The 14,632-nt window shown below is 39.6% G+C and overlaps 1 protein-coding gene across 2 annotated transcripts; it reads left to right on the plus strand.

Annotated features, from left to right (window-relative positions):
• The first annotated feature begins 399 nt into the window (after positions 1-399).
• LOC104421881 (nucleotide pyrophosphatase/phosphodiesterase) lies at positions 400-6,282 on the plus strand. 2 transcript variants are annotated; one of them, XM_010034020.3, is made up of 13 exons: positions 400-883; positions 988-1,075; positions 2,370-2,636; positions 2,863-2,971; positions 3,105-3,222; positions 3,727-3,859; positions 4,163-4,350; positions 4,475-4,661; positions 4,750-4,817; positions 4,945-5,032; positions 5,119-5,307; positions 5,679-5,759; positions 6,022-6,282. In XM_010034020.3, the coding sequence occupies exons 1-13, from the start codon at positions 540-542 to the stop codon at positions 6,073-6,075; spliced, it is 1,914 nt and encodes a 637-aa protein (XP_010032322.1). In that variant the 5' UTR covers positions 400-539; the 3' UTR covers positions 6,076-6,282. The 2 variants fall into 2 exon arrangements, with proteins under 2 accessions (XP_010032322.1, XP_010032323.1); XM_010034021.3 differs by having other exon boundaries at positions 3,108-3,222.
• Positions 6,283-14,632: the final 8,350 nt, after the last annotated feature.

Genomic DNA, 14,632 nt, shown 5'->3' on the forward strand with positions numbered 1-14,632 from the left:
CTATAGGTTGCTGCTGGAAGCAGATCAAGTTCCCATTGGGCAAAGCTAACAAAATCCGACCTCTGAACTGAGCTTTTCGAAACAACTAAACTCGCTCTTAGTTGATAACAATCTGTTTTTGCGTAGATGTTTATTCTTTTTTGTTTTTGTTTTTGACGAACGTAGATGTTTATTCTATGCATATTAAAATGTGCAACACAAGAAGGACGAGAAACATGAAAAGGGTAAGGGACAGCTGGCGGCATCTGGAGCATCAGCAACTTTGCGTATGTGAACGTCAAGAAACATAGCACCCTCTTCATGTTTATTTATTTATTTATTCTTTAAGGTAAATAACACCCGCCACCTCTATAAAAACCACATATATTTAATGGCTATCCATAGGTATTAGATCCCACACATCCATCTCACACCTCGATGCTTCAAACAGTCCCTCTCTCTCCCCCCCTCTCTCTATACTAAATCCCGCCTCTCTTTCTTGTAAGTATAGAAAGAAAGCCTTCCTTTTTCATCCACCCAAAGCATTTTGCTTCTCCAACATGGAGCTCCACATTCCAACACAACTCGCAATCTTTTCCATTTCCATCATCCTTTTGACTCGCTCTTGCTCTTCTTCTTCTTTGCCGTGGTCGTCACTGTCGAATTTGCACCCGCTGGTGGTTGACTCCGCGCTTGAGCATCTCAACTATACCGCCATATCTGAGTTCCGGTTACTAAACAGAAGGCAAATTCTCCAGTGCCACGACCCAAATAGGTATCTCCAAATCAATGTCAGCGGCGACACCGCCCTTAAGGATGAAGAGTATCTCACGGTTAAGGTGACCGGAGTCTTGGTTCCAGCGGACTCCGACTGGGTTGCCATGATATCTCCATCGAACGCCGAGTATGAATCATCCTAACATCTAGTTTTGAACTGTATTCGTACATGTTAGCGGTTACTCATTCACGTTCCTTCTTTTCCTTTCGTTTTGTTCTTGTGGGGTGCAGTGTCTCAGATTGTCCATCAAATAAGGCTCGATATGCAGAGACCGGTGATCTTAGTAATCTTCCTCTTCTATGCCATTATCCTGTCAAGGTAACCTTATCTAACCTTGAATCATGCCTTGTTGATGACTTATCTTCCTTCTTCTTGATAAGTAATGGAAACATAAAGTAGTGAGGGGCTAAAGAAAAAATACTGGAATTTACAAGGGCCGAAGAGAAAAGCAACTGAAAAAGAACTCATGCGGCACATGCCTTGCTCCTTTTGCCAAGACTTTGGTTCGGTCCTCACAAGTGACCCCCAAAGTCATGTCATGGTGTTCATAGCATTCACGACACTATCATATTTCATTTGGTTAGGGACATTTTGAGTTGCAACATAACCAAAAAATTAATATACTTGATAAGACTCTTCCATGATTGTGTTGTGGTGGTAGATAAAATCGGATTAAAATGATAAAATATGTGAAATTCAGTTTACTTTTCGAAATATTCTATTGATGTTGCATTTTCTCTAAGTACCATTAACCTAATTTAATTAATTCAACTATATATATTTATACCAACCCAACCTCAAGCTTTAATGGTCGTAGCTGCTTTTAAGGTTTAAAGTATTCCTCGTCAAGTCTTCATCTGCCGAAAGAAGCGGAGAAGATAGGAGTCCTTTTTATTTTTATTTTTATTTTTATTTTTATTTTGGTCAAAAGTTTCTCCTTTTGGGTTCAAAAGAGAATCAAAAGAGTCTTTTGTTCAAAAATCTGCTAAAGTTTCAATCAATAAAGTCAGATTTGGTTCTGGTTGAAATATTTTGCGATGTTCTTTATCGAATTCTTTTGTCATTGTTATTTTCATTTAATAAATAAGTAATTGACTTATAGAACCATCCTTCAATAATTTACGTAACTTTTTTAACGAAATTTATGTACTTTTTTCATTGACCATGAAAACTCCAAACTTTGATGAGTACAGAAAATAATGAAAATACTTCTCAGAGTTGGTTTTTTATTAGTCAAATGAAGACATTCCATATGTAACTTAGCTAAAAAAAAAAAAAATTTGAGTAATGCCAGATATTAATGAAGGTTTACAATAGTTTTCTTTCTTTTTGTTGTTGTATTTTTTGGTACATATAAGATGCTGCATGACGCCAGTTACATTGAATATTTAAGTAGGCCCTTTTTTTTTTTATCATTATCAAAATGATTTAAAATTTCATTTATTGCAACCACCCTGGTATTATACCTACATCTTTTATTTTCTCTTTTTGCAACGTCCCAAATTCCCTAAATTTTCTGGTATACCTACCATCACTTGTCTATTTAGTTTTAGAGTAGGAGAAATGTTTCCACTTCAACTTTTTGGTGCACGCTTATGTGCATCATTTTCAGGCACAATACTTGAGCAAGGATGCGGACTATCTGAGCTGCAAGAAGAAGGAGTGCAAGAAATACAAGGACGGTCAATGTGTGGTGACAACATGCGGCGGCACCTTGACGTTTCACGTTGTAAACATCAGAACCGACATTGAGTTTGTGCTGTTCGCCGGGGGTTTTGCAACACCATGTGTATTGAAGAAATCGAACTCTTTGACTTTTGCTAACCCGAACCAACCGCTCTATGGCCATCTCTCCAGCATTGACTCGACTGGGACCTCGGTAAGCACTGAATTGGCTAACAATTGGTGTGTTGAGCTTGCGGGGGTCGTGTCGCCGACATTTGGCTCTATGAATGTCATGACAAATGTCAATTATATCATTAGCCCATGAAGTCGCGGTAACATGCCTGCATAACACACTGCGCCTGAGCGTGGAATAACACTACATAAAACACGCGAAAGCAATGCAGACTGCGACTCGTAATCATACATGCTTTAATCTGCAGATGAGGATTACATGGGTTAGTGGAGACAAAGAGCCCCAAGAGGTGCAATACGGAGATGGGAAATCACAAACTTCCGAAGTTAGTACATTCTCACAAGATGATATGTGCAGTGAGTTAACCTCAAACCCTTACTTGAAAACTCTGTAAATGCACTGGGACTTCCTTGTCACATGCAAAACAATTGAAGTGCCTTATGAAGACTCATTCTTCACTAAATTTAGTTTTGTTGGTCTAATTTTCAGCAGGTAATGTGCTACATAGTCCTGCCAAAGATTTCGGTTGGCATGACCCCGGTTACATTCATTCAGCCGTGATGACAGGACTGCAGCCTTCTACCTCTTATCCTTACAAATATGGAAGGTAGAATCTCCTGACTGAAGCTGTTTTGCTTATGAGACTGATCGGTCTCAGAGCAGCTTGAGGTATTCTTGCTGAGCATATTGCAATATCTCTGGCATTTCTACTTGATGCAGGGTCATCGAATCTGCAGTGAATGTGAATGAATGATATGCAACGGACTTGTTCCTTACAATAATTGATTATGAATTCACGACATTAGGTAGATGACAAAGCACCGGCAAATGCTTCTATATGCCTTAGTTCTTAAAGATGAATTGTAGCTGCATGTCTGATCGAGAGAGGATCAAGTACACGGCTTTCAATAAAAAGGAGCATCTTGTTATCATGACATTAGAGTAATACATCGCATGACACTGCAGATGAATTTCCACAAGTGGAAGTAGATGGAGTGATCTATTTTTCACTGGCTTGAATTAGATGGTTAGAAATTGAATTGATGAGAAACTCTTATATCATTTGTTGGCGTATCCGATTTATTATTGGCGATGGTTTTATGATATCTAGTGATTCAGCGGGTTGGAGTCAACAAGTTCAGTTCAGGACACCGCCAGCAGGAGGATCAAATGAACTCAAGTTTCTTGCATTTGGGGATATGGGAAAAGCCCCTCTCGATGATTCAGTCGAGCACTACATTCAGGTAAACATGCATTCCATAGAATGAAAAATCACATTTCTGATTGCAACATTGAAAAGTTGCTATCCATACTGGACGTACACTAGGAGGAATGTGTATCCTTCAAAATTTTAAGAATGCTGATGGAAGGGACAAAATGCCACGATTTGGGGGGAGTATCATATTGAAAACCGGCTCTCCATGAAACATTATTAGCACGTCACATTCATCTGAATTAACTGTAAAGGCACAGATTAAGCTGTTTGCAAGAATTCAAACTCCTGATTATGATGGTATCCTAAAATGCGACTTTATATAATTCTACAGCCAGGATCAATTTCGGTGGCGAAGGCAGTGTTGGATTATGTAGACTCTGGCAATGTGGACGCCATCTTCCATATTGGAGACATAAGCTACGCCACCGGCTTCTTAGTGGAGTGGGATTTCTTCCTCAACCTCATCAGCCCTTTTGCTTCCCGAGTTTCGTACATGACTGCAATTGGGAACCATGAAAGGTAACTAACTACTGCCAGTCGATATCCACCTCTTCCTGCATATTATGGAAGACTCAGTAAACAGCTGAACCAACATACTTAGCAGCATGCATTGAAGATGATTTATAAGTTTCTTTACATGAAGAGATTATGGGGGCTCTGGATCCATGTACTCAACTCCGGACTCCGGTGGGGAATGCGGTGTTGCTTATGAGACATACTTCCCAATGCCAACCCCAGCGAAGGACAAGCCATGGTATTCCATAGAACAAGCCAGTGTTCATTTTACTGTGATTTCAACCGAACATGACTGGTCCGAGAATTCAGAGCAGGTAAGGGTGATCGAGCTGAACCCTTTTGTTCTCACATTTGCATGTCGATGAGCTGTCATTTTATATCATGGGAATGTCATGTTGTCAGTATCAATGGATGAAAGGGGACATGGCTTCAGTCGACCGATCTAAAACTCCTTGGTTAGTTTTCACGGGGTAAGTACATTTGCTTCTGGGTAATTGTGAGTTTCACCACTTGATTTTGCGTACTCTCAAACGAAAAAAAAAAAAAAAAAAAAATCTCAAGAAAACAGAGATCAAGTGTATCGGTTGCCTCTTGCAGGCACAGGCCCATGTACACTTCTGGTTCTGGAGGAGGTGCTGACCATAAGTTTCTTGATGCTGTAGAACCGTTGCTATTGGACAACAAGGCAACATTCTATTTCTTACTCCGGTTCTCATGTAGAATAATCCGTTTATTTGTGAGATTGTACTCATCAAGCATTTGAAATCACAGGTTGATCTAGTTCTCTTCGGCCACGTTCATAACTATGAAAGAACATGCTCGGTTTACCAAAATGAGTGTAAAGCCATGCCAAAGAAAGATCAAAGCGGGGTTGATACTTATGATCACAGCAATTATAGTGCACCTGTGCAAGTGGTTATTGGTATGGCCGGGTTCAGTCTGGATAACTTCCTAGATGAGGTTAGAGTCCGTTCTCCCTCACACCGTTGTAAATAGTAAACCAACATAGCTTTTTGTCTAAACCTGCACAATTCTTTGGCAATTTCTGAAAATCCGTCCTTGTATTCACCAGTGCTTAATCCCAATTCCATTTCTTGCATTTTCTTTGGCTGAATGTTGCTTAGTCAAACAATGCCGTCTTAACAACACCTTTCCGATTTATGGGCCTTGAAATATCCAGATTCCAGAGATTTTTAGCTCGCTGTTAAGAAATTAAATGCTGATTCTGCTGCTCATATCATTCAACTTGATGCGGTTACATGGGGATTATCATTTATGTTGCTCCCATGAATAAGATCTGTAGAAGTGAAGGCCCGTTGATTTTTTTGCAGCCAAGTGACTGGAGTTTGATAAGGATTTCCAAATTCGGGTATTTCAGAGGACATGCAACTCCAGAAGAGTTACAACTAGAGGTCAGCACTCTCGAATTTTCCGTCGCCCTTCCCACAATCATCATTCGGTTTGGCTTTATGACTGCTTACTCGATTACATATGACTTCATTTATTGAGAAATTGTTCTAGTCTGTTGTGATGCTTTGAAATTAGAAACTATGTACAGTTTCTGATGTCCTGCTCTCTAAGTAGAGTTTGGAACATTAAGCAGCTACATGTTACTGCAATCATGACGACCATGCTTACAAGCTCATTTAACTTCAATCTACATCTTGCCTGCAGTATGTGAATGCCGGCACGAGGAAGGTGGAAGACATCTTCCGCATCACTCGATAACCCGACTTTTCAAGTCAACAGGAAGGCATTGCAGGCAATAACAAGCTGCCATAGCTACATAGTTATACACTTCCACATTGTACTTTACACATTCAAAACAAACAGATAACTTGTGCTGATACACTAGCAATAAATCTTGATTGTCCGTGCGACCTAATTGAATGCTCTTGATTTGTCAAGAAGGAATACAAATTCATGATTTCAGTACTCTTGTGAGCAATCTAACGAGATGTGTTTAATGCAAGAGTGGTCTCTCCTTCCGAGTGAGTTTAGAACCACGAACTCTTGATAGTTATCATAATCTTTCAAAAATTGTTATATATTTATGTAAAATTCAGTTATTTCAAGTCATGAATTTTCGGAATTTTCGTCATGAATGTGATGCAATGTAATAAAATTCAGGAATTGCTTAGTAATCCTAAAAAATTTTGAATTATTTAAGTCACTATCAATAATGAGTAATGACACTCGACCAACCAACCTTGGTCATGAATATGATCAGCAAAAGCATAATCTTCTAAATTAATGTCACTGACCTAATTGACAAAAATATCTCCCCTCTCTCATCCGAAAAACAGCCGTCCAATCCATACATACCACGCTCAACCGTCAATTTGAGAATCGTTGAGTCGCGACATATCACTCTATACCTTTGCTTAAGGATTTACTTCTCATTTGACTTGTCTCACCAATTCACGTAGTTGCAGCTGCAGCCACAACTCAATTACCTAGCTAGACATTTTTCTTATAGGTAATTTTTGAAATTCTTTCCAGCCGGAATGATTTATCACAATTTCCTTTGTGAAGTCGTATTGATGAAGTTCTAAGTAGTATTGACACCAACACATGACACGTGGTACGACACGACAAGCCGACACGTCGTTTGTCAAAAAACAGAGAATTTCGATACGTTGAGACGCTTTGTATATTAAACATATATTTTTTATATACATAATAAATTATCATTTTTATGATTTTTTCAATCAAATTAATTTTATTGAAATTCACAAATAAATAAATAATTAAAAAAGCCTAGAATGAATTTACACTAAAAACATTAATCCACCATTTATTAATATCATTATTGTTTCAATTTGACAAATTCAACTCTATTCAAATAATTCATTAAACTTGGAGAAAAAATAATCAATCGATATTCCGGACTCGCATGTTAGATTTGTTGGAAGAGTAAAAAAAACTTAAGGGGTGAATTGTATATCATGAAAAGTGGGAGTTAAAAGAGAAGAGAAGATTAGGTTTTTCTTCATTCTTCATTTATTTTTATTTTTTATTATTGTATTTCATTTTTTCACATATATACATTTTGACATCTCATTTATTGAAAATTTTTAAAATTGATCTCGATATCGGAATCACATATTAGAAACTTGTATGTTGGAATTCCAACTCGAGTGTCGGAAAGTGTTGGAAACATTGACCAGGTGTCGGATTTTCTGATACGCGTTGACCGAGTGTCGAAGAGTGTTGAACACGTGTCGAAGTGTCTGACACGACACGAAGGCTCTTAGAGAGTGTTGGTGTTTCATAGATGAAGTTTATTGGAACGCTAGCGGCATATTGCCTTTGTTTGACAACTTCAAGCTCTCGTGTTCGAGCCCGACCCACTTCATCCAAGTCCTTCACTACGCTCTACGATCTGTGAAGCACTTTGCGAAATCCATGGTTCGCAAGATGGAGACGGCGAATTGGAAATCGAACAGATCCGAAAATACCGGCTTTGTCCATGGCTGGTCGGTAATGTTGCAATTCACGGAGCATTGTCCATGGCCTCAAAAGTGAAAAAAGAAAAGGAAGAAGATAGTGAGAGGAGAGAGTAACGAGAGAGGGGGTGACCGGGGACAGAGAAAAGATCTGAAAAGTGGGCTCGGATTCACCATGTGTTAATCTCTGGATGGTTCAATGCAAATCCTACTGTGGTGTGTTTAATGCACATAACATTTTCTCGCATTGCGGGGTCCATCTGCCAGGGATTTCGCTTTCGGTGAGTACTTGTTTTCATATGTGAAGGAACTCGACAATATCAAGCTTAAAGAAGCTCGGGCAGGGTAATTTTAGGATATCTGGGGAATGAGAGATGCTTCCGTGACTCCCTTCTTGCGTCCCCTCTCCGCTGCCAGAGTAGTATCTGGTTGAGCTTGAAGCTTCTCGCACATCATTTGGCCTGCCAAAAGTCAGCAAGAGAGCTATGCAATTAATGTACAGCTTCCAGGTAATTGTGAATGAGATGTCAAAGAAGGTGGAAGTACGTCATAGTGAATTTGTAGGCCATTTCTGGCCGAAGAGCATCTAAAATGATGGTTGTGACGTCATGGAGCTGATGGAGGTAAGAAGCTCAAAAGCTCTGCAGAGAGGACAGGCTACCGAAACTACATTGAGCCTTTTTATCGAAGACAAAAGTAACTATCCTCTTGACAAGGATGAAGAATATACAACAAGCAATCGATTGAAGCTGTGGTCTCAAGGGAAGATATCTTTTTCCATCATTCTCTTATCCCTATTGTGACTTTCCCGGAGTTGAGCTAGGAAAGCTAATGAACTACTAAATAGAAACGAAGATTGGTCTCACGAGACAATCACTCCTTTAGCACGGACTATTTCAAACTTTACTAGTCGCTTGAACCCAATTCAACATGCATTTAAACTTATCTCTTAGATCTTCTACTAATCAGTTATTAGTTGATCGGACACCCAAGAAAAATGTAGGAATGCATTTTATTTTTACGAACTAGAGATTTAATAGATTCGTGGACTTGATTTTGTTAGATTAATTTAACGCTTTTTTGATGCATTTTCTTTTTATTTCGGAGATGTTTCTGCATGCAATCTTAATTAATTTTATCTGATGCCATTAACATATGAAGGATGATCATGTGGGTGCGTAATCAAGAACATAATACTCAATAATCAAAATAGTAAATAGATTGCAAAAAAAATTAAAAAAACTAGATGCCCTAAGAAAGCGAAGCGTATCCCTATTCATCACCAAAGATTCCGCCAATTATTACTATAAAAAATATGTAAATAGAATGGACGAATGTTATAATAACGGCTTACTAATATGCAACCTACACTAATTTTTTGTATATTTTATAACTTAATTAACATGTAGGACTTAGAGAACCCGCAACTGCATCCTAAAATTCTATGCGACAGGAATTGACTTACACGCACTAACTAGATTATGAGTTTTTCATGGGTGTTATTGTTGGCACTTCAATTTTATCATTTTATTTAAGACTTAATGTTATAGAAAATTAGGAATTAGTCTTTAACCCCTAAATAAAAATTAATTTTCATCAAATTGCATCACATAGAGATATTAGGAGCATTTACATTACTATCACTAATTAATAAAATTTTTAAAAAATAAAAAAATATCGAAAAAATCGAATTTTTTTAATTAAAAAAAAAAAGGTAGATTGGGCTAGGCCCGGTCCTTTTCCGTTCTCCTCTCCTCTGAATCTTTTTCCGCCTTGGCCCAAGCCCAACCTCATTTTCTTTTCCCCAAGCCCGGCCCCTTCTCTATTTCCTCTCTCCTTCACTCCCTCATGCTGGTCTTGCTTTTGGCAGTAAAGAAACGTACAAACCAAAGGAGGCAAGGAATCGTGAGGGGGAAGATGGCGGCGTGATCTACGGGTCGGCATCAATCTGACCGGCAAGCTGGCGGTGGCAGAAGCCAAGCACCCCGGCTGTGAGAGAGAGGTTTTTTTTTTTTTTTTTAGGTTATGGTTTTTTCTATAGATTTTGGCTCCGAGAGAGCTCGATTTAGAGAGGCAGACTGAGAGAGTGAGCAAGAAGAGAGAGCAAGCAGGCTGGTCCACTCGCACGAAGAAGGAAAAAGGGGCGAGATTTGAGTGTTGGAGAGAGTCGAGGGCGAGCTAGAGAGAGTGTGAGATTGGGAAAGTCCCTGGTCGTTGCCAGAGGCTCGGTCGTCAGTCGCCATCCGTCGCTACATGTCTCATCCAAACCAGGTTGGCCTCCTTGAGCTACATATGTTCATTTTTGAGGCGTCGGGCCGGAGCTCGCGTCCAACCGGTTTGCGCGAGCTCCGATTTGTCAGAAAAGGAGATGAAATTTCGTAAGAGGCGAAGATGAAGAAGAAGAAATTGTCTCCTTTTTTCATTACTTTGATTTCTGTACAACATCATGTATTTAATTACAAAGAAGAAATTAATAAAGGAAGTTAAAATTTTCATATCTTTTCCTATATTTCTAATCCTAAAATATACTTGATTCCCTATTAATACATATCACAAAATCATATCTTCCAACGCTCCCCTTCAAGCTGGTGGCTTGTATATGTCCAAGATGCCTAGCTTGTTTAGAAGATATGTATGTTGTCTTTGGTAAAGAGGTTTAGTAAATATATCAGCGGGTTGCTCCGAGGTCCTGATTCCTCTTGTCTCGACAATTCCTTCTTGAATCTTTTCTTGAGTGAAATGACAATCGACTTCTATATGTTTTATCCTCTCATGCAGTACAGGATTTGCTACAAGCTTGAGTGGTGAATCATTATCATAGAAGAGTAAAGTCGGTCCTTTAACGCGAGCCTCGAGATCCAGAAGTAGACCCCTTAACCAGACTATTTCACAAACAGTCTTGGCCATAGATCGGTATTCGGCTTTAGCTGAAGATAAAGATACAATAAACTGCTTCTTTGTCTTCCATGAAAGTAATAATTCCCCAAATTTGATGCAGAAACCAGTGATAGACCTCCTGCTCATAGGACATGTGGCATAATCTGCATCACAATAGGCCGTCATTTCCATGTTACACTTCCGAGAAAGAAGTATTCCCAAACCTAGACATGTCTTCAAGTATCTCACAATCTTCAAGGCTGCATTCATGTGAGATTACTTCGGACTGTGCATAAATTGACTAAGAGTCTGCACTACATAGCAAATGTTTGGCCTAGTCATGGTGAGATATATTAATTTTCCTACAAGTCTCTAATATCCTGAGGGATCTTGTAATGATGGATCATCCGAAGGAGAGGATACGCCAGTGTCATAGTCGACGGAGGCCAGTTTGGCATTTTGCTCGATAGGAATGACTGATGGTCTACAGCCTGATAATCTTGCTTTTAATATTATCTCCATCACGAATTTCCGCTAGCTTAATGAGATTCCCTGATCTGAACGAGCTGTCTTAATCCCAAGAAAATACTTAGGTGGCCCTAAGTCTTTGATATGGAAAGTAGAATGCAGATACTCTTTAAGTTTCTTTACAGCAGAATCATCATTCCTCATGATAAGGATGTCATCAACATAGATCATCAAGTAAATATATGACATACCTTTTGTCCAGGTGAATAAGGCATAGTCATACTTGGACTGATTGAACCCAGCGGCTATGAGTGCATTGGTAAACTTAGCATACCATTGTCTGGAAGCTTGCTTCAATCCATAAAGAGATTTGCGGAGACGACATACCTTCGACTCCCCCTGTTTCCGTAATCCTGGTGGAAGCTCTATGTATATTTCTTCATCCAGATTACCATGCAGGAAGGCATTATGGACATCCATTTGATGTAATGGTCAGTCACGAAAAGTAGCAATAGATAGAAAAGTACGAACCATGACATCCTTTGCTACGGGTGAAAAAGTTTCATGATAGTCGAAACATTCTCGCTGGGTGAAGTCTTTTGCCACCAACCGGGCTTTGTATTGTTCCACAGAGCCATATGCTCTGTATTTTATCTTATATACCTATTTGCATCCAATAGGTTTGCGATGATCAGGTAATGATACAACATCCCAAGTATGATTGTCTATCTGGGCATGTAATTCAAATTCCATGGCCTTCTGCCAACGAGGATCATCTTTTGCCTCATTATAACTAGAAGGTTCTTGATCTTCAGAAATACGGCTTATGCAACATAGGTGTTCCGATGAAAATCTATCAAATGAGACATAAGATGAGATAGGGTAACGAGTACTTGATGATCTTGAAGAACCGCATATATAATCTTTCGTCCAAGTTGGTGGTCGAGTAGCTCGATGAGAACGCCGCTAAGGCTCCTGTGGTGTTGTGGATAATTCTTTAGTAGTTATTGTTTCTGAAGTATCCCCCAGCTGTGCTGGTTCTTCATGCGATGACTCTTCTATATGGGGCTGCTCAATGGAATCTTCAATGGTATTCTCAAAAGGTGTTGGAGGCAAGATATCGACTTCTCTTGAAGGGGAAGTAATAATGAATGCTCCTCCAGAAGATGAATCTTCTTCCAACAAGAATTGCCCATTTGTCTTCTCATCTTCAGATAAAGATGTTAATGAAAAAGGAAAAACATCTTCATGAAAAACAATATCCCTATTGACAAAGAAATCTCCTGTAGATGGTGCATAAAGCTGATACTCCTTTTGCAATGTTGGATAGCCCATGAATATGCATTGTTTAGCATGCAGTGCCATCTTATCTCTATGGCCTACTGTAGTTACATAACATAAACACCCAAAAACTCTGAGATGACTCAGATCCGGTTTTCTCCCATATAATAACTCAAAAGGTACCTTTCCCTTTAGGATGCGTGATGGCATGCGATTGATCAGATATATTGCAGTGACCACACAATCTCCCCAAAATTTTTCAGGAATAGAAGTTTGAAATTTAAGTGCACATGCCACTTCTAAAAGATGGCGATGCTTTCTCTCAACAACTCCATTCTGCTGGGGTGTGTAAGTACAAGAACTTTCATGCAATGTCCCATTTACAGAGAACAAGGAAGCACATTCAGCATTGAAAAATTCTTTTCCATTATCAGTGCGTATCCGACGGATTGGTTTTTGAAATTGAGTTTTGGATAAGGAAAGAAAGGTCTTTAAATGAGAAAAGACCTGATTTTTGGATTGCATGAAGAAAATCCATGTAACACGAGTGTAGTTATCCACGATTGTGAGGAAGAACCTAGACCCATCATGATTTAAAGTATGATAAGGCCCCCAAACATCAGCATGAATTAGAGAAAGAATGTCATTTGCTCGAGAAGTGCTATTCTGGAAAGGAGCACGTGTTTGCTTAGCCATGGGACAAATGGGACATTTAGGACAAGGAAATGATGCATAGTGGTCCAATCTTTTATGATTAAGAAATTTCATACCATTGGTAGTAGCATTACACTGAGAATTATTGAATTCAACAGGAGATAATTTAAAAAGATGCGAAAAATCCACCCAAAAATATAGCACTTGGTTGACTCTACCCAAGCCCATCGGTTTGCCAGTCGAAAGGGCCTGAAAGAAACATTTATCATAATAGAAAAGAATGTGATATGAATTTTCTTCACAGGCTCAAGCAATTGAGATTAGACTGAAATGGAAATCAGGTACGTAGAGCACATTTTGAAGAGTAACAAGGGAACTAAGCTTTACAGTCCCAGTCATGGTGACTTTGGTGGTATTTCCATTTGGAAGTTGTACTGATATGGAGAAAGATAATTTTGTAATGTCTGAAAGAAAAACCTTATCACAGACTATGTGGTCACTAGCACCTGAATCAATAATTCATGCATCCTTTGAAATTGAGTTAATCAAACAATAGGATGTACCTATGAAGCTGCCTCCTTTATTAGAGGGATCCAATTTCTTCAAGGTTTCCATCAGCTCGTGATATTGTTCATGGGTAATTGATTTTCCCATTGGTTGACCCGATACTTGAAAAATTGAGGAGAATTTCCCTTTTTCTTTTTCTCCTGGCTTTCCATGCAATTTCCAGCAATTCTCAATTATATGGTGCGGGCGCTTACAATAATCACAATACATTTTACCTTTTCCTCTTGGCCCATTATTTTTTGCATTTGATGTGGGCCTAATGGTGGATTGAAAAGCTTGGGCCGAAATGGGCCCACATAGGTCGTCGGATCCTACAAAGAACGGGCCCTGCGAGCCATCCAGCCCATGAATGTTGGGTGATCGTGAGCTGTCTGATCCAATTAGATAGGTGCCACGCGAGCCGTCGGATGTGGTTAGATGGATGCCACGCTAGCCGTCGGATGCGGTTGGATGGATGCCACGTGAGCCGTCCGTCTAGTCGGTCCCTGGAAGAGGTGTGATCCGTCCGATTGGTGGAAGTAATCTCCACCATCCGTTCCTCTCCTTAAAACTGACCTAGGGTTTTCATTTTCGAAAAACCCTAGATCTACCTCTCTTCTCCCCGTGCTCCTCTGTGATGAGCGGAAATGGCTCCTGGCCGCTAGGACCATTATATCTCCTCCCTTGCCGTGGTCCACCGTCCTCTGTTGGCTCTCCTCCTATATGGCGAGTTGGTAGATACGGCTGAGACTTGGCAGAGGCTCCATGGTCAGTATTTGAGAGCGGAATGACAGGTATGCCTTGTTGAGAATGAGGAGGAACCTCGTCGCCTTCTCCCTTTCTCACATTTGTTTGTATTATTGTTGGATATGGTCGGGCTAGTCAAACTTTTCCTCGGCTGCCTCTAATTCATTCCATAGACCCGAAATTTTGTTGTACACCGTTGTGATGGTCATGTTCCCTTGTTTCAGATATAAAAATTTGTTGTATGAGAGAATTTTTTTTAACTT

This window comes from Eucalyptus grandis, chromosome 10 (genome assembly GCF_016545825.1).
Source record: "Eucalyptus grandis isolate ANBG69807.140 chromosome 10, ASM1654582v1, whole genome shotgun sequence".
Lineage (NCBI taxonomy): Eukaryota > Viridiplantae > Streptophyta > Magnoliopsida > Myrtales > Myrtaceae > Eucalyptus > Eucalyptus grandis.

Bases quoted from the DNA above. Each gene is read 5' to 3' on its own strand.
- LOC104421881 (XM_010034020.3), top strand. From the start codon at position 540: ATGGAGCTCCACATTCCAACACAACTCGCAATCTTTTCCATTTCCATC. The intron at 4,662-4,749 runs GTAAGGGTGATC...TCATGTTGTCAG, and splicing joins GGTCCGAGAATTCAGAGCAG to TATCAATGGATGAAAGGGGA. The intron at 5,760-6,021 runs GTCAGCACTCTC...TCTTGCCTGCAG, and splicing joins CAGAAGAGTTACAACTAGAG to TATGTGAATGCCGGCACGAG.